Source organism: Pipra filicauda, unplaced genomic scaffold (genome assembly GCF_003945595.2).
Source record: "Pipra filicauda isolate LSUMZ 115617 unplaced genomic scaffold, ASM394559v2 scaffold60_size3304689_pilon, whole genome shotgun sequence".
Lineage (NCBI taxonomy): Eukaryota > Metazoa > Chordata > Aves > Passeriformes > Pipridae > Pipra > Pipra filicauda.
The window spans coordinates 426761-446855 of NW_024104765.1; the positions used below are offsets into that span (position 1 = coordinate 426761).

Here is a 20095-nt window from a genome sequence, read left to right on the forward strand (position 1 = left end):
GGTCTGCATCACACATCAGATAGAGTGCAAAGATTAATTTTATTCCAGGAAAGATCACTTCATTGTTAAGAGAAAAGGATATTTGGATTTTGATTTAATTGATTTCTGCATTAGAATTAATCTCCCTAAATTGAATACAGCCTGGGTATAATGTTCATGAGAAATTAGGCGTAAACTGCTTAAAGCAATCAGTACAAAAATTCTGAGGCAGGTCTTTAACTTGGTGTGCTGGAGGTGAGAGCCATGGACTGCAGAGATTGTACTTGGACATAAAACCAACTCTATTTGAAAGGAAACTGAAAGAAATTTAAAAAGGCAGAAGCTGCTCACAAACATTGCTGAGCATACAGAAGTCATCATTACTATGAAGCCTGAAGGTACACTCAGGAAAGACAGGATGACCTTAACTGTCAAAACTGGTCAGTCCATCAGCTGAATATTTATTAGTTTGAATGAAATTGGGAGACAAAGATCTAGCTGTACCAGTCATTATGTGATCAGTGATGAGTGACCATCACAATTCAGCTGCATACACAGCCCAATACCTGTTTACCCTTACAGGTGAGCTTTCCACTAGAATTATCAAGTGTCTCACTTAGGAGATCTTAACTTAGAATACTTGGCTTGACTCCACAGATATGTTTCAGGGAAGAAATTAAAGCACAGACAGGTTATCTGGACTATTGAGGAAAGGGCAGGCAACTTCTGTTTTTAACTTTGCAATCGAGGATGAAACAAAACGTGACCAATTTCTACAAATACAGCAAGAGGAATGAGATAGAAAAGTGAAATTTTAAATAAATAATAATAATAATAGAAGAAGAAAGAGATAGAAAACAAGTCACAAACTCTCTGGAGCTGCAAGTTAAAAAAAAAATGTCTAAGCCCATCAAAACTGGCCACCCATTCCAGAATTCCATCACAAGTGGGAAAAACACCAGCTAATCTTCAGATGGACTCCACTGGCTCTTTAGTAGTATCAATACCAAGAGACTGGATTCAGTGTTACATAGACATCATTAAATAAAAAGTATCTAGGATGTCAGCAACTAAAGTGATGGTCTGCTTGGATGCAGATCAGCTACTGTGCTTTTTCCAAACAGAATGGGGCGTAACCTGGCTTATCGAGAAAAAGCTTCCCCACAACACCCTTAAGGTTATGGGAAAGGCAACGAATCGACAGTATTAGAGCAATCTCTGTTCCTAAGTGAGTTCACTGCTTGGCAATCTCCTGGATGAAAAGGTACTGTGCACTATCAATTATACTGATGAAGCAATAGAGAAAAAGAGACCAAGAACACAGAGAAAGCAGTGGATGATTTGTACCTTATAAATCTGGATGTATTCCTCAATACTGAAGTCTCTAAATTGTTTCCAAAGTGACAATGTCTGCTCATCATGTTCCTCCAGTTTTCTAAAGAAATCCTTCGCCAGTTTTTTTGTGTTTTCATCTTCTGCTGCTTTGTTAATCTGCACATACACCTAAAATATGACAATGTTGAAATAGTATAATCCTCCCCTCCAATAAAATAAAGTTCTACAAGAACAATACAAATACATTTAAAGATGACATTTGTAACGTCAAAATTCTAAAGACATGTTAAAGAAACACATTTCCCATTTAAAGAAAGAATGAATAGCCCAAAGTCCAATAGGAAAATGTGCAGCTTATCTTGAAAGAAGACTAATGCTGTAATTCCTTACTGCTGCTGCTATGATCCTCTTCATAACCTTGAAAGTGCTGCAGCAGCAAAATGTGGAAGAACTCATTTATGTGTGCAAACGAAACCATCACGGACATTTAAACCACAGACCTTTCTTTGGAGAACCACAAAGATGATACTTAAAACAACTACACTGCCTAAAAATGAGATAGGAACTGAAACAGCAAAATCCTTGATAGACTCAGTATTTTACAAGCTCAAAAAGAAAACCCCAACCCATTTATGATGAAAAAAAAGTTAATGCTGTTTAACTTTTAAATATTTGTAGGAGTTTTGATCCTCAAATCATTACAATCTCGATAAAAAATAAGTAATTGTAAAAACTCCATTCCTGTAACGTTCAATGAGTGTGCCAACAATGCAAACCTTGCTTCAACGGGTTCCTCTTTTCTAGAGCAAAACTCACTTTTCCCCTTCAAGTCTGAAGATTTTTGGAGATTTTTAACTGCTGACAAGTTTCAAAGTTTATTGTTTGCTTAGTTCTACTATGAAAAATAAATTTAAAGTAGAGGGAAAATTCAATCTGTTCCAAGAAACCAGTAGTTTCACACATTCTAGTGTCCACCTATGCCCAATCTTTTATGTTATACGGCAAAAAAAAAATGCAAAAAGCATATTTGCATTTGCCTCGTCACCAAAATGGAAGGTGCAAAGATGTTTGGAAAGGTACATTTGTATATACATTTATTTATATAGAAACTGTGCTATGGAAATGTTCTTTTTAAATGAACTATAGGAAAGATTAATTTCATACAACAGCAGAAAAAACACCACTTTGAAACACATCTCAGTTTTTGATATAACTAGGGATACAGCTGAACAAACACTTAGGAATTGGGAATAATTGAAAAATCAATTTGGTCTTAAACGACTACTGTTTTAGAACCTTTTGCATCTTGACTGAATACTGTTCTCTACATTTGAAGGTAATAAAGCCTACAAACTGTTGCAATTTTAAAGCTTTAGTGCAAAATTCAAGTATTAAAAATTTAAATTCTAAGAATGGACTTAAATTATAAAAAAAGTAATACACAGCATGCACAACCACAAAACATGACTACTTTTTTTCTCTTAATCAGTCCTACAGCTCTAAAACACCTCCATATTGAGAATCTATCAATTCAATTCAGCAGGGCTCAGGGATGAAGGAATAAGAACAAAATTTACCTATATCAAAGAAGCTGGCAAGCTCAGAAGGAGCTATTCTGCCACATAAACAATCTCACTAACATGCATTCAGCTGTTGACTATTCAAATACTCAAACACAGTTTGCTCCTTCACCAATAAACAGATTTATGCAGAACAGTCATCCTGCAACACGCTGTCTGAACACTGCTGGCCATGGTTCCCATATCCAGCTCACAGGGTGAAGCACAGTTCAGCTTAGTAATGAGAGAACATCTGACAGTGTCACACAAGAACACTGACAAAGCCTCATTAACGTGTGAGATCTTCCTTTTAGAGGCTGAGGACTTGAACATCAGCCACTCAGAAAATTTTGTCCACCTATCCATACAGTTATTGGATCTGTGCAGGTAAGTATGTAAGTCCTTTTTGTGTATTGTATATATGTTACATCCAGCACGGTTGTCACCCAAAGATCACTTATAAGTACCAAAGACTGACAAAATCTTTTTGGTTCACTGCACTATATGAAAACAAGGAAGTGATATAGGAACTGCTAAAGAGGAAGAAGTAAGTACTAACTCAGATGGTATTAGGCATATTGGAATGGAGCAATCCAACAACCAAAACCATATTAATCCTGGAAAGACAAAGCTTGCTAAAATACCTCAATCTTCATTGCTAACTGGGAGAGTCCACTGAGTCAGGTTTGTCCCTGACACACAGAAATGCAATCGATAGCACTTGTACCATCTGTGGGCTTGGTGGGTAACTGAGAGGGCAACCTCCTGCAATAAAACAGCCTTCCCTACTGCTGCAAGGCATTTCTTGAATGGCTGTCAGCAGAAACTATACCTTCTAATGCTCCTGGCTCTTTCACACTCCTGGAAGAAAGAGCATTCTGCAGAGCCAGAGCAGCATTCTGGAAAGTGACAGTCACTTCTCCTTAGCTATAAATGTTAAAGCTCCATATTAGACACAAAACTCTTTCAAGATCCTTTTGCCCCATCATAGTGAATCGTGCATGGAGCAATGAAAATCAAATTCTAAAAACACTAGCAACAGGCATACATCTCACTTTTCACAACTTTGGTAACCAAAAGCATCAGATGCAGTCTCTACTGCCACAGCCCAGGCTTGCACTACTCCTTCAAGTACGGTCATTTAAATCCCACGTGAGTCTCCTCGTGACCCTGCAGACACATTAAAATCACTTTTTGTACTGATTCTGTACAGAACTGACAGCTAAGTTAAATGGATTGTCCTCTGAAGTGTATAGTTGGTCTTCTCTGAACTTACCTCAAACAGGTGTTGTAAAGGACTGGATTTTAGTTTTTCTTTGTTGCCAAAGGATTGGAAACCAACACCCAATAAGCCTTGAATAACAATTAAATACAGAGTTAGGCAACAACACAGAGTATGTTATGTTATTTTCATAAGCAAGTCTAGTTCTAGCACTGTAGCCAATAAAACAAATGCCCTACATTTTAAAACAATAATGTATGCTACAAAAATAAAGCATATGAAAAGCATAACCTATTATTCCACTGCATGAGAAAAACATCCCAAAAATATAATAGCTAGAAACTAGTAAGAAATACTGTGTTGATTTTTCAATTCCTCATAATTAGAATTTGTGTTTCTGGACTTGTAGAGAAAATCAACTTTTACACAGCCATGACCTGCAAATGACAAGTCACATAGTGGAAACTGTCCAGCAACAGATCATGCTCAAAACTCTGTTTTGCTTTCTCCCTTAAGAGTATTATCGTTTCAAGGACAACAGAAACAGGAACACAATGTGGTATTCCACATATCACTCATGCAATATTTTCAAAGGAACTTTTTGCTGCATGCTTAGAATACGCAGCTTTTTTCACATGTCCAATTTGGCTTCAGCTCTTCCCAAAAGCCACCTGAAAGGGCAAGAAATCCAAATCCCATTCTTTTTGTCTGAAAAAAACACCACACTAACACCTTCAGTAATGTCTCTTAGATTATGTGACGCTAAATTCAAGGCCACCTTACTCCTCTGAGTTGACAAGGACCAGGACTGATGTAGGAATAGGTATGCAGTTATCCTTTTCAAAAACCCTCCGCAACTAAACAAATAGCACTGTCTCAAGACTTCCCTCTAAGAAACACTGAGCGTAGTAGAAGCCATGGCAGACTCAAGGAAGAAAAACAGGTTAGGGTTTAGGAAATAAAATTAGTCTAATCCTACTGAAAGAAAGTTTAGCTAAGGACAGCTTGTTCTACAAACAATTGGAGCTTGATTTCCTAATGATCTCTCTTAGATATTAGTGTACCTAAATATTCCACTTTTCAATGCTGACTTCACAAACCAATCCCCAGCACAACTGCCAGTCTTTATTTAACCCAAACACATCCTTCCACACAGTTTCTGTCTTCCCTGAACTACCTCCAGACCTTGGTACACTCACCAGTTATTGGCAAGATGCAGCACGTGTTGAGACCAGTTCTGAGTTAGAGGTGCTGACTGATTTGCTGGCAGGCTAAACACAAAAGTTAACTCTCTCCCACAGGGCGTTACATTGTATTTTTATCCCTATTCAGCTGCCAACTGTCACAATTCCAAAGGAAATTAGTTTTCTTGGAGACATTTTTCCTTGTCAGATCTGGTTGAAGTTGGTCAATGGGTTCAAAATCTATTAGGAGCAGAGTGACAGGAAGACAGATTGACAGACAGTGTGGCTGCATAAACACTGTTACCTTAAGAAACCTGTCCCAAAACTGCCTGAAGGCTGAGCACTTCTTTGCCACGTTTGAGCAAAATATGTTTTCAATCATTAAATTTTAAAGCCTCTGACAACAGCAGTTGTAAAAGAAATGCTGACAGACGGTTAATTACAGCACTGCTTCTGAGAAAGGACCACTATAGCAATATTTCAATGCTGTAATTTTGTGAAGCATGACTATATTATTTGTTATAATACCTGTCATATATTTGAGCTAAGCCAGCCCAGATAAAGAGGGGATCACCTATTTTGAAAGAAACAGTTGGAACTACTAGGTCAGTTGTGTGCTGCTTAACAGGTACATGTAAATAACAGGCATTGTGATCTTTATACCTTCAGGAAACTTAGCATTAAAATACATTAAATTCCTAATATTGAGAATTCAGAGTGCTATTTAGTATCTTCAAAGAAAGACAGAATGAGGTCAGCTGAGAAGCCTTTTAACCACATTGCATTTCATTGCTTCACTGTCATTGCCACATTGATTATACAATAGCATAGTGATAAAATTATGTTTAAGGGTCAAAAATGAATGAAATATGCAATAATGAAACTGACTGAATTTTTGGTGAACTCATTCCGCATTCAATTCCTATAAACAAATTCTAAGTGAGGCAAAGCTCTGCTATAAGCTACTGTTTCATCAGAAACAGGATCAGGGAAGGCAAGCTGCAGAGGAAATAATTTAACAAAGGAAAGAATATTCTATTACTGGTCTCACAGTCATACGAACATTACACTGCACTGTCTAAATGCCAGGAATTTAATCTAGAAGGATAATGGGTAAACTGAATATTTTTGTTACGTTATCTACAGTTAGGAATCTAAATACATAAATGGAGTGAAAGTAGAGTATTTAGTAACCCAGCTCTGTCCATAAAATTGATTCCTTGATGTCCCCATAAACAGCAGTACCATTGAAACTGGAGGGGGTAGAATAAAGGCTGGAATAAGCAAAAGTGACTGCTTAATGGACACTGCACTTTGTGTTTGCCATTCAAAAATAGTTTCCAAAGCTTATTACAAAAGAAGTGGGGAATTTTTATAGTTTTCACAGGTGTACCAGCCTTAAAGAATGAGCAAGGGAGGATGACTGCCTTTTTTTAAATGCCGAAAATATGTCAAAACAGCTTTTTTGAGGAAATTAGAAAAAAAAGAGGACAATACAAATAAATTTAAAATGCAAGATTAACAGAAGTCAACAAAGTTGTGAATTCTATGGATGGGTCAGCTGCCATAAAAGAGGGATGGCTATAGATCCAGCAATTGGACTTAAATGATCTGTGGTCAGGGAATAAATATCAAGCTATGCAAGGCTGTACATGAGAGGATTTTTCAGTCCTCACTTATCTAATGGACATTTCAGAAGAGGTAGGGGTGTCTATGTGTGTGCATATATGATTGATAGTTTTCCACAACCTATTCACTTGCACATTCTCCACCTATACACCTCTCTTGTGCTACATTTTAAGCGGAAGCTGAATATTTTGGGGAAAGTGTAGGGATATCTTTAAAGATACAAACTCCCTGGGCCTCAACCTGCCAAAATTTGGTTGTTGTGGGAATTAATTATGCTCTATGAATAATGAACTACTTTCCAAAAGGAACAACAACAACAAAAAAAACCACACACAAAAAAAAACCCACATAAAGAAAACACACAAACACACACAAAGACAACCCAAATATAAAATACGCATTGTTACAATTATTCTATTGTTGTGGCCTAGGCAAGTTAGCAAGTTTACTCTTCCACAAGTGTTACACATGCAAAGTCTGAATAAGGAAGACAGGATCACAGCAGACGTGCAACAGTTACGGTAACAGGTACACCTTTTGTCTGGAGGCAGCAGCAGAAGTCTGCTCAGCCACGAGGACTCCAAAGGTGTAACAAGCATACTCAGAAAATAACCCCCAAACTACACACAAGTAATCTGAGAGAGGAGCTACTGAGGGACAGAGGAACTGTTGGGTAAATTTCCTCCTGTTATTTCTTGTACAGCAGTACAGGTCATACTCCTGATGAATCAGTCTGGATTGTTTTGTTCGTATTTTAAGGAAATTAACTATGTATTACATGCATGGAAACAGGATATCACTCTTTATGAGTGCAGAGTGGTCAGTAAAAACTGAAGTTGGACACCTAGACCATATGATACAGTAGAAAAGGAGACAGAATAAACAAGTATTAAAACATACCAAACTGCATGCCCCAGTCACCAAGGTAATTTATTCTTACTACTTCATGTCCCAGTGCAAGTTTGAGATTTGCTATAAAATTCCCTGGTAAGGAAAAAAAAAGATATTACTATTCAGTTGTAGGTAGTTTCTCATGACTACAAAGTTTCTGTTTTCTACAGAAACTTTTGAATACAGTTTGTATAATCTGTATTCAAAAGGAAGAGGAAAAGCAATCAGATGGATTACTCCATAGTATTTCCTAAAATACTTCACAACTAAAAACAATAATAGGAGTAATAGTAAAAAGCGAGTTCCTTTCTGAGCAGAAAAAGAAACGTCATGCATTTTAAAAGTGCCATAAAGTATCTCACACAACAGTGATAAAAACATACACAGGTGTATGGGCATGCACAATCTGCAAAGTACGCAATCACAAAAAACACCTTTTAAAGTCTTCTCGTACTCTCACAAATATGTGTGCATACAAGTATGGATATATAATTCCATCAGAGTCAGGCAACCTCATACCAGGAGGTTAGGCAAGCACTCAAGATTCATAAAGTCCTGGTAACTGTGATGTTAAATAGAGAACATCAAGTCCTGAATCTCCATACACTGTTGGGGCAGTTCTGAGCTCTGCACTCAACGCGCTACACCCCAAACTTATCATATCGCATAAGGACATCTTAGTTCTAACCACTGTTACAACAAAAGCCCCTCATCTCCCTCCTGAGCTTAGCAACAGCCATGGAATTCCAAAAAAGAAATACCCATATCCCTTCCTCCATTTTCCTGTGTTTCAAGGGTGTCTTTTAATTACAATACGGATGTTAAGGATGCAGAAAACTTTCTCTTCTTCTGTTGTTATAACACTGTATTACAGCTTGCAATTACTCTCAATCACATTCTCTGTAGTTAATTCATTCTCTTACCACAGAACAAACACTGATCTACAGAACTGTTTTTGAAAGTGGGTTTTTTTCCTGTAACAAAGGGTCCAGAAATGGAACACAAAGAGTAATCTCACTCAACTATCAGTCCATGAAGAGGCACAATTATCAACTTTATGTAATTAATAATTATACATGATACTTTAAGTACTTTATGACTAATACAATATTAGATGCACAGATGCCGTAGGATCTTCTACTAATAACCTACTAGTTTTTATTGTGAGAGAGGGAAATGAGGGAGCAATAATGTTTTCCATGTGTCACTAGAGTACTGCACAATAAACTTATTAATTATACCATTAGAAATTACAGCAACTGTGCCAGTAATACTGCCATAAAGTAATTAAAAGCAAGCTTTTTCCAAGACAGACACCAAGACATAACTATCTGACTGCTCTGCAGTCCAGTGCAAATTAGGAATTTAAAATTCAAAGGACTCATGACACCTCAATGAAAACTGAATTGGATGTCTTTGCAGACCAATTTAAAACTACTTCATTTAATATTCACAGTTATAAAACTACATTACATGTGACTTAAATCTGCCAGCAACACACCACTTTCTTCTCTTCACTGCATAATAAGCAAAAGGTTTTTAATTAGCAAGTTGAGCCTCACGTGGCCCCTCCACCAGAGGAGTGAAAGGTTTAGCAGTGCTCCCCTGTCAAGTGAAACAGGAAGACAAAGAAGCCCTTTTGGAAGGCAGTTAAATGCACACTTACCTACTATTGTGGAACGCAAATGTCCTATGTGAAACTTTTTGGCAATATTAGGGGAGCTGTAACAAATTTTCACAAATAATGTTTGTTCAATGCACAAGACTACCAGATCACCAAGTCAAAATAATTGAACTCATGCATCTAGCAGAAGAGCTGAAATAAAACCACCATTTTAAATTTTTTCTTAAGATTCCCTGATTAGCTTCTGTTCTAGACAGCAAATTTTCCTATCCAACCAGCTTTTCGTCCAATATCAGCTAACAACTAGTGTTGTAGGGAAAAAAGAAACCACAAAACACCCCAAAACCAACAGCAACAAAAAATCCAAAACAACCAACCCCCAACTATACTAGTGACAAAGAACTGAAAATATCTTCCCACTATTTACATGTTTTGGACATATGGATCATTCTCTTCACACCTTTATTAGAGATAAATCTGATATCAGGACTTGTGTACAAGAATCACTCACAAAAACTCAAAAAAAACCCAAACCAAACAAGAACACAACCCTGTACCCACAACTGTTTGCTCTGATAACAAAATGGAAGTTCAGTTATGAAAATTCACCCTTCAAATTAAAGCCAAGGGCTTGCTTTCCATGACTATAGAAGCCTGCAGAGGGAATATAAGTGAACAAAAATACTTATCCATAAGAAGATCTGAGTCAGCCACTTTTCATTCCACAAGCAAGTGACTGTAAACAAAATTGCACTGGATAGAAATTTTGAGGCTAGCAATAGAGGAGATTTAGCAAGATAAATGCCTGGCTGCTTTAATAAGTCAGGAAGAAAGGTATTAAGGTGACAAAAGAAATAGATTAGTGGCTGAAAATTCAGATCATGTTTCTTGATAACAAAATAAAAGAAGCTTACTTAAAAACTGAATGCTACTATGCACTAAATGAGAATATTCTTAGTGGAGGGCAGTGTGAGGTATGAATCCCTTAAATATCAAAAATATATTCTGGTAAAAAGCCTCAATTCCCTAAATATAACTTATATTCTACTTGGCAAATTAACATTAGAATATTAAATACAGCTGAATACTGTAAAAATATGATTTAACATCACAGGCATCATACATTACAGCAGTGAATATCAACCAGCAAATATCAATTAGCAGACAAGCCAATTCCCTCAAAGGACTCCTCACATGTACTTACCTGAACTCAATCACTGCCTTTTGTCTAGGCACTGCAGAGAAAATTTCACTTTTTACTCCATATTCTGAGCCATCTTTGAACACCTGCTGCAACACAGCCTAAAGCACAAGGAAGATAAAAAAAAAAAATACAAAAGAAAGTTTCAACAAAAGAAAGTTTCAACAACAGAAAGCATCATCAGGAAAACTGTTTACCGGCCACACAAGAGACTGATCCACATCCTTTATCCACATTAGCAATCAGATGGGTGGTCTGCCAAGCAAACAAGGTCTCATATGCAGAAGAAAATGCCATTAGCTTTTGAAAACTGTATCTGCCCAACTAAAAAAGTTAGAGAAAGTGTAGGCAGAGTTTTGGTGAAAATCAATGCTGAATTTTGTAAAAACTTTCTATTTTCTGCTTCTTTAGTGCCAAAGAAAGCCAACTATTCAATCCTCATGTCTCAAAACACCCCTTCTTCTTTTCTCCCACCTGCAAGTCTGTAATGCCACTATGAATGGTCTGCACAAAAATATGTCTGCTTTGCAAGCACGGAACCTGTGTGTAACACCTTAAAATATTTCCTCAACACAGTTTGTGGGAAGAGGAATCCTATGCTGACTACACTATCAGTGATGTGCTCATACAGCAAAGTCAGTCCCTGTACATACCCTACATACTTCACTTTGTCACGCAGGCCAATACATTACAAACCCAGGCCAATACATTACAAAATATTTTTGTTTTATTTTAGCAATTTTGAGCCAAACTCCCATGCCTCTATTTCCAATCAGATCCAGCTGGTTTAACTTACTGCGTATAGATGAAAAAAAAAAAACCTAAAGAATTTCCTGTACCATTGGTTATAAAAAGCATCCAGTAACAACCCTTATGTTCACTAGCAAATTTTCTTCCTCTTCCATGACATGAAAAATTTCTTTGGAAGTGCCTTTGCCTTATTCCAGACTTGAGGCCACTTATCATCAAGAACTGTGGCTTCTTTAATCAGTTAACACTAATATCCATTGGTTTGGTTATAAGCATTAGGTATATACCTTCAGTCAGAATGTCGAGGAATACATCTTCCTTCGTTTTCTTAATTATTTTTTTTTTAGTGAAGCGTGTAATGATAGATCTGCTATCAAATATTTTTATTTGAGGTAAAAACAAGTCTCTTTACATGCAAGATCAAAACTTTTGAGTTGTAAACTGTAGAAACTCAAAGATATAACCAAGTAACCAAGCCTGCATTTTAAAGCAGAGAGAGAGGAAAAAAAAAGGAGTTACGGTTATCAGTGAACAGTAGATACACTGTTTCCTCATAAGGATAAACTTTTTGACCCTCATTCCAAACTCTAGGCCTACATAACAAATCGGCAACAGAGATCCTCGAAGAGAACTTATGAAAGACAGTTTTACAAAAAAAATACCTTTTCAAGACAACAGTAGGTATTCTATAGTTTTATACTGAAGAATTTATTTTTACCTTAAAGCACCTGAAAGATACTACTCACCTTTGCTAATAATTCCCTGTTTATTGTAAAGTTCACTGTTCCTGGACCAGCGCTGATTTCACTCACTACAGCATCACATTTTAGCTAAAAGAACAAAATAAAACAGAAACACTACGTGAAAACAGGTAAACTGGAAAACTGTAATTCGATCCACTATAAATATTGGTTTAGTCCACTGTAAACATTAAATGTTACTTGCTAGTTTGAAGCAATCAGAAATGGATCATTTCATCAATCCTGCTGGAAAAGGAATGATTTTATTATTTCCCATCCATGCTTAATAGGTCTGAATACAACTCGGCTTGAAACGTCACACATATGTTCTATTTCAGCTCCTGCCTGTGCACAGTCTGTGTTTTCTTTTGACTGGGAGCAGTAGTTGAACTCTTCGTACAGACAAAAGCTGAGATACATTTGACAACTTACACAGTACCTGACAGCACTTAACAAAAACAACAAAAAAAGTTTAGTGACAACAGGCTGCAGTGCCCAGTGACACAAAATATACCCTGAGACTGGCTCAGTTGGTTAGAGCACGGTGCTAATAACAACAGGGTCGTGGGTTCAATCCCCATATGAACCGTTCACTTAAGAGCTGGACTGGATAATTCTTGTGAGTCCCTTCCAACTCGGAATATTCTGTGACTCTGTATAAAATAAAGACATTAAAGGGCAATTTATTAAAAATTTTAATTACAACTATCCATGTTTTGAAAATTCTGAACCCATAAGGCATATCTGGGCAACCAACACCTAATGTCAACACAAATTTGGGCCTCTTCATGGGCTGAGAGTTTTGGATCTCAACCTCGCAGGTTTGAGAGCTTCTTATTAAACTAGCTTTCATAGCCAAGAAATTGTCAAAAAAAAAAAAAAAGAAAAAGAGGGACGAAAAGCATATAAAGAAATGACACAAACTTTATCACTTGGTTAAAATCTTTGAGAGGCAAGCTATACATTTCTACTGAAGCTCATCAGCATGAAGAGGAAACTGTACCCCCATGTTAGGTCTCCAGCTTAGACACTGACCTAACCAGGAGAAATGACAGCTAACTTTGAAGTTCTTTAACCTTCGCAAGCTCTGATAACAACAAATACCAGTGTTAATTCACAAGCTACATAAAAAAATCCCCAAACATTTACTGTTTTGATGCTGAATTTCCCATTTTACTGTTTTACAGAAGGTCCTTTCTACTTACGGGGCAGAGAAAAAACAGAAATATACACCGGACTTTCTCCATAACATTTGTTCTGATAAATGTTTTCTACATTTGTCATTTGTCATGTCAGTAGTTTTCATCTCTTTAACATGAGAGCTGATTTGGCCCCTCCATAGTTTTAAAAACCTCTCCTCTCATGACAAAAACTGGTAACTGCCTGCATTTTTCTGGTAGTTTTAGATACACAGTCTTACTTTGTTAGTTTATACACTGCTCACTTCTTTGTAGAAGATATGACCAATGTAAACAAATTATACTAAATGCATCTCCTTTATTCATCACTGAACAAAAAACATTCCTAAGAGATTATGGATTCTTTTCTAACTGGCATGGTCTATGCAATTTGGGAGCTTACACTGATGGTCTGTTCTTTACTGTTACAATTGCTCCTCCATATAAAGCTTTAGGGCTAAATGTCCCAGGTTTATTTAATAAGCCACAAACAATAAAGGAGGGAGGCAATTTTCAGCTTCCTAAACACTGGGAATAGCAGCTGTTTTTAAAATGAAAGACTGGACACAGGATAAAAAACTTGTTCCCACGACAATGTAGTCATTGAAACAGATTACAAAGGAGGTTGTCAGATCTTTGGAGGCTTTCAACACCTGATTTAATTTTAAAAGTCCTCAGCAACCTCATCCAAATATCTTCAACAACCTGCACTGGGGAGGAGATGGGAACAGATAACTTCCTGAGGTCCTTTCCTACCTCAATTATTTTATGGGTCTAGAAAATCTCTAAGCTGCTTCAGAACTTTTGGTTGTACATCTGTGCACCATCAGTTCTTTCACCTGAGTCAGGATACTTATCTTGTTAAAGAAACAGGTCCAAGTTATGGACATCTTCAACATCTCAGCAGTGAAAAACGAGATGCAAAATAGTTTAGCTTCTCAATAGTATTACAACTGGGTTTATTTCTCCTTTTTAACTTCTGATTGTAGAGCAATCCTACTGATTCCTTCTCACACTTGCTGGCAATTTCCTAGTTTATACTCCTCTGCATTGGCATCAGCAACACAGCTTTAGATTGTGATTTTTTTTTTTTTTTGGTACAAATGATCTCTAAAACCTTAGCATCACCCTTCTGATTGCCACTTTTTTCAACTTTACGCAAGCCAGCTTCTCCAGATTTTTATTTCCTTCCATCCTTCAACGTTTGTGTCACTTCTGTAGACCTTGTTTTTCATGCTTCTTCTTTTTTTATGCTGCAGTTAGTCTTAATATCTCAATTACTACGATTTTCCAAACCAGCACCCCCAAAAAAAATTCCTGTTCTAAGAAAACTCAATTTCAAGCAGCTAGGGATTTGAAAGTTTGGCCTGTTTGTCTCAAAGGCTAAATTTACACATTGTTGTTTTAGTGCTGGATTTTGCACCTTTGGTTTTCCAAGCCATCACACACTCAATTTCTTCCTCAAATGCTGGCAACAGTACAGACCATGGCATACCCTTTAGATACCCACCTAACTCCACCAGTATTATTTCTCTCAAACTATTTGAAAACAACAATTTCAAGAGAACCTCAAACTGCTTTCCAATTCCCTGTGAAGATTCTCTGTACAATTACAAGTAGTCATCAAACTATTCTGACCCAGATAGATGCTTGGAGAAAGAACACTTTTTACCTTATGATGTCTCTTACGGCTCTAGTCTGTAAGTTTCTTATTGCATAAATATGTGATGAATGCATTAGCATACCCTTTCAGCCAGCTTCTGAGCTTGAAGATGCAAGTCTTGTGCTAAGCAATCACTAGAACTGTTTTCTATTACAGAAGCAATGGAGAGCTGGAAATCAGCAACATGCCTGAAAAAAAGCACATATGAAAATCAGGAAAAAAACCCTGTTGCAATGCTGGGGAGATCCGGAAGATCCAAGCTGACTTCTGCATATGACAGCTCTAGTTGCCAAGCCTAACCCAGACACATATATCTGAAAGTTTACTATGTTTAGAAAGCTGCAATAGAAGACCAAATATTACCTTTGCTCTGATACAATCAAAAAATAGATATGGTAAGAACACTATTTCAGAATAAACAAAAACTATGCTTATGAATGAGTGTAATTTACTTGCTAACATCATTACCACTCTTGAGCAGGACACTGAAAAAAAATCCCATTATAACTTCACATTGGTTCTAAGCAGTTTCACATTCAGATCATTAATGCTGAAGCATTTGCCATTCAAGCACTGCCCGTAATTCGTACAGGCTTTTAAAAAATTATTTTAAGCTTGCTTGAAAAAATACAGTGATTTGATTAGATTGAACTATCTTCTTACAATTAAATTGGTACATAAGGTTTGGGTTTTTTCTGTATTTCTTTTTCCCTAGAGTTAAGCTCTTGCAATAATAAACATGACATAAAATAATAAAACATGACATAGCACTGTAAGATAAAATGTAAACAACTACCGTTTTTTGGAGACGGGAACGGCAGATATGGACTTTATTAAATTTTCTGGTGGCAGATCCAAAACCTTTGAAAGCTAAATTGGAAATAAAGAACGACTTGGCTTAAGAAGAAAAAAACCACGACAAACACAAACAAACCAAAAAACCCTCAAACAAACAAACAAAAACAACCAAACAAAAAAACCCCAAGGAAAAATACTGCTTCCTGTTTAAATACCTATAGAGGATGCATTGTTTGTATTTGAAAGCAAATTTAAACCCAGGTGAAAAAGGACTTATTAAATATTATGAACAATAGAATAAAATATGCGATACAGACTCAAGAAATGTTAAAGGAGCCTTAGAAAGGCAAAACACCACAGAGGGTTGGGGCTTTTTTTTCCCCACAAAGGATCTCGTCAAACCCTCCCGTGCCATTACCGACCGAAGTAATCATGGAATGGCAGAATGGTTTGGGTTGGAAGTGACCTTTAAGACCTTAAAGTTCCAACTCCCTGTCACGTGCAGGGGCACCTTCCACTAGACCACGTTGCTCAGGGCCCCATCCAACTTGGCCTTGAACACTTCCAGGGATGGCCGCTACACCTCACTCAGTTTATCCCAATCCCAGCTCGGCTGTGGGTCGCGCCCACCGCGAGACGCTCGGGCAGTGTGGGGGGACTCGTAGTGAGGGCGCGAAGGGGATGTGTCGGTCGCGGCGCACTGCCCCTCCGCGCCAGCCGCGGGAGGGAGCGGCGCGTACCTGGGCGGCGATGCTCCTGCGCCAAGACCCCGCTGCCATGGCCGCGCCGCCCGGCGGAACCTCCGCGGCCGCCCCGCCCCCCCCCGCGCCGCTCCTTCCGCCCGCCCAGGGGCGGCCCGGGCCGTACCACCCTCGCGTTACGGGGGGAGGAGGAGGGGACGCGCCGAGAGCGCGCGTGCGCTAAAGTCCTGAGGCGTCCTTCTTCCTTCTCCTCCTCCTCCTCATGTCCGATAACGCCGCGGCGCGGGGCGACATGAGCACGTGCTCCGTATCCAAGGTGAGGCGTGGGAGAGGGGGCGGGGGTCTCCCAGGGAGCAGCGGGGGTTGTGCGGGTGCTGGAGGAGCCGGACCTGCGGTATCGCCCGCCGCGCCCTGCGCCTGCTCCTCTTCCCGCCTCCTCCATTCGCTGCTGTTTCCCGCGTCCCTTGTGCCCAGGTTCCCCGTTGCCCCGTTCCGCTGCCCGTCCCTTCCCAAAGCTTTGGTGGCTTTCCGTGCGCCGGCTCCCTCCGGGTCCTGTTTTTGCCCAAGGCGCTTTGCGTCCTCACCGCAGTCGCACGGAACCACAGAATATTCTGAGGCGGAAGGGATCCACAAGGATCATCGAGCCCAGCTCTTAGTCCTGCCCAGAACATCCCCAGGAATCACACCGTGATTGGTGACTGACACATGGTCATCCATCCACCTGCTCCGCTCTCCCGGTGGCACAATAGGAACGCTTCGCTGGAGCGGAGCAGAGCAGAGCTGTAGCGCCTGTAGGTTTTGTCAGCTGAAGTCTGTTGGCACTTCTTGCTTCGGCTTTCGAAGGCTCGTTGCTTCTGTCCCCAAAACTAATTCAATGCAGAAATAAAGATTAAAGTGCTGTCACCCACAGGTGATGTTAAATATCTGTTATCGCCTTGGTATTTCCGAAATGAAAGCTTTTATCTGGCCAGTAGTCAGGGCTGGCAGTAGGGACAGTGCATTCATCAGAGTGTTAATGCATAGCGAGACTTAAAATGTTATATTGAAACATTTGACATTTAGTCTCGTGCTTGATCATATAGTGAACAACAGCAGTGGTTTCACAGCATCTGTTTTATCATCGCAAGACTGCTGTTACATTGTTTTTCACTCAGTTGCGATGTGTAGCTGGATCCTTTGGTGTGGAAGTTGCTGTGCAGATTATTACTTTCAGGAGCGAAGGGAAGCGCTTCCAAATAAACTTATAACTTAATCCAAAACTGGTGGATTTCTCTTCAGAAAATGGCTGTTGCCTTTTAGTTTGGTAGTGAAATGTGTCACTCCTCTTTGCCTCCCAAGACTTTTGTGTAGTACTTTGCAGTTTTATGTTCTGATCTCAGCTACATTCAGTGGTGTAGGGAAATCCAATGCTTGTAAAGCATTCAATAGTATTTGTGTTTAGTTTGATTAAGTATATATTCTTCTTTTATATAAGTGATTTACAGTTATTCTGGCCAATTCCATTTGTGCTCCTGTTGTGCATACAGCAGCATAAATAAATCCGTATCTTAAGTTTTTGCAGTGGAATCGTTCCAGAGTGTTTAGCACCTGTAGAATAACCATAACTTTTGTCCAGCTGGTTTTAAATGCTTCTTAATATATATGGTAAAATGGAAAGTATCTGAAGGCATCTCCAGTTTATAAGGCTGTTTTTCAGTGGAGGTCAATGTAATGTCTTACTTGTATAAGAAAGGAAATGTCTGAAGTCACGCAACAGAGTGGCGACTGTGATCCGAATTGAATATAACTCTGGTGTTTGATTTTCACTATGTCATTCTTACACTAGTGGCTGGATTATCCTAGGTGGCGTTCAGTAATCCTTGCTTGTATTAGCATCTCCATTGAGAAATATAGGATTGAATCTGTTTATTTTCAACACTTATGTGTTTCCTTCCCCCTAGCTGTAGCATAAGAACCTTACAGTGAGAGTTTTAAGATTTCTGATATATAGGAAATCATTATAACTCTACAAAAGAGATGAGCTTCTGTAGAGAGGGTGAGGGAAGAAATTTCCAATTTTCTAGAGGAAAATGAAAAAAATCTCCTGGAATTCAAAACTTAATACTTTGTGATGAAAGAGGTCTAACTGGGAGATGCCTTCTATCTGGAGGAATTCCTTGGAACAGGGGTTTTTATCTGAACCCTTTTGAAACCATTTGTCATTCTGCTTCTAACTGTCTACTTCTTTGAGTTGGGATGCAGTTATCCTCTAGCTTGGGCGTGTCATTTGTTTTTGTAACTTAGTAATACTCATTGCATTGTTCCGGATCACCTGTTCATCTCAGCCTCTTGCCTTCTGTTTTTAACTGAAACTGTGCTGATGTGTCCTCAGGGAATAATTACCTCTTAATTCCAAACCTGTGGGAGGTTTTGAGACTTTTAAAGAGTATGCTGCTGTTATAGTTGATGGCTAAATTGCAGAATGTTGTGGAAAGATGTAAAAGTTCCTCACAAGTGTGCTGGGATACTGCTTCCGCTAGTGTTACAGCTTGAAACAGGAATATATAGGGACAATATGTAACTTGATATTCTTAAGAGGCTGGCAATTCAGTTCAAATTATTGGTTTAGTGGAGCACTGAAATTAAAGGATAATAAAGTGGCCTCAGGAGCCAGTTAAAATGATGCTCATATTGAAGTCTGTAATTTTTTTGCTATTCTCTAGGGCTGCTTTGTTTTTAAACCAAGTACCAAGAAGAGAAAATTGTCTCAGAGTACAGGTTAGTGCATTTTCATATATGTTCCTGTGCTTGAGAAGGGTTAATCCTGGAAAGTTCATCACATCTAATTGAATTTGTATAATGAGTTCTATCATAGCTGCGTGAGGTTTTCTGTTGCTTCTTGATTGCTGAAAACTCATTTCTTTGGAGGAACATAACCAAATTATAGGCTACTGTAAATGTGTTTTTTTTTCATCTCCAGCAATCAAGACTGTATGGCTGTCATTGTCTTTGCACATTTTGTTACGAGAAAACTCCGTACAATGCTACCATAAATTGTTTACTAACTGATAAACAATTCATCTGAAGAGTCTGAATGAGTCACTTTTAAGCTATGGGAGTCAGAAATTTATATCCCATCCATAAGTCTTATGTTCTGTGTAGTTTGCCTAAGTTTCTTGTAAAAGAAGAAAGAAAAGCCACTTGTGAAGATCCCATGGCTTCTGTATTTGCTGCATACATTTTCTCTAGATGTGTATTTAGGTGTGTTGTCATTTGAGGAAGACTGAACAAGACTGACTCTTATTGGAGCCACAAATAATGCTTCTTGAAGAGTTGCTGATTGAGATTTGATTAGGAAACTTACAGTTCTTATTCCCAGGTTAAACTACTCTTAGCATCACCAGAACTGTCAAAAGGTGTGACAATTTGTATGAAAAAGGTGGAGGGGAAATTAATAGGGCCAGATTTTTGTGGAAATCACCACAGGCTCTCATTCATTACCTACTGTAACATCTTCTTTAATATTAAACCCAAATTATTTTTACTGTGGAAGTTGTGACATCTGTACCTCAGTGAATGGGAGACAGGGAAGTAGAATCCAATCTGTCATTGCAGGTCATTGCAAGATAAATAAACCAACAACCAGGACCTATGCACTTAAA

General features: G+C 38.4%; 2 protein-coding genes across 6 annotated transcripts in view; one reads left to right on the top strand and one right to left on the bottom strand.

The window, feature by feature from the left end:
* The window catches only part of RARS2 (arginyl-tRNA synthetase 2, mitochondrial), a 33650-nt gene extending 17067 nt beyond the window's left edge, over positions 1–16583 (bottom strand). For both annotated transcript variants that reach the window (XM_039388112.1, XM_027743555.2), the window contains exons 1-9: positions 16494–16583; positions 15752–15825; positions 15038–15143; positions 12121–12204; positions 10628–10725; positions 9466–9521; positions 7809–7892; positions 4150–4226; positions 1327–1482 (exon numbers count right to left, since the gene is read on the bottom strand). In XM_039388112.1, coding sequence (XP_039244046.1) covers positions 1327–1482; positions 4150–4226; positions 7809–7892; positions 9466–9521; positions 10628–10725; positions 12121–12204; positions 15038–15143; positions 15752–15825; positions 16494–16532 — 774 coding nt within the window. In that variant the 5' untranslated portion in view covers positions 16533–16583. The remainder of the gene's footprint in view (positions 1–1326; positions 1483–4149; positions 4227–7808; positions 7893–9465; positions 9522–10627; positions 10726–12120; positions 12205–15037; positions 15144–15751; positions 15826–16493) is intronic.
* A 93-nt stretch (positions 16584–16676) lies between these two features.
* Positions 16677–20095, top strand: part of ORC3 (origin recognition complex subunit 3) — a 34333-nt gene continuing 30914 nt past the window's right edge. For all 4 annotated transcript variants that reach the window (XR_005566072.1, XR_005566071.1, XM_027743547.2 and 1 more), the window contains exons 1-2: positions 16677–16770; positions 19157–19211. Coding sequence is in view for 2 of the 4 variants with exons in the window: in XM_027743547.2 (XP_027599348.2) it covers positions 16717–16770; positions 19157–19211 (109 nt within the window). In the remaining 2 variants the exon portion in view is untranslated. The remainder of the gene's footprint in view (positions 16771–19156; positions 19212–20095) is intronic.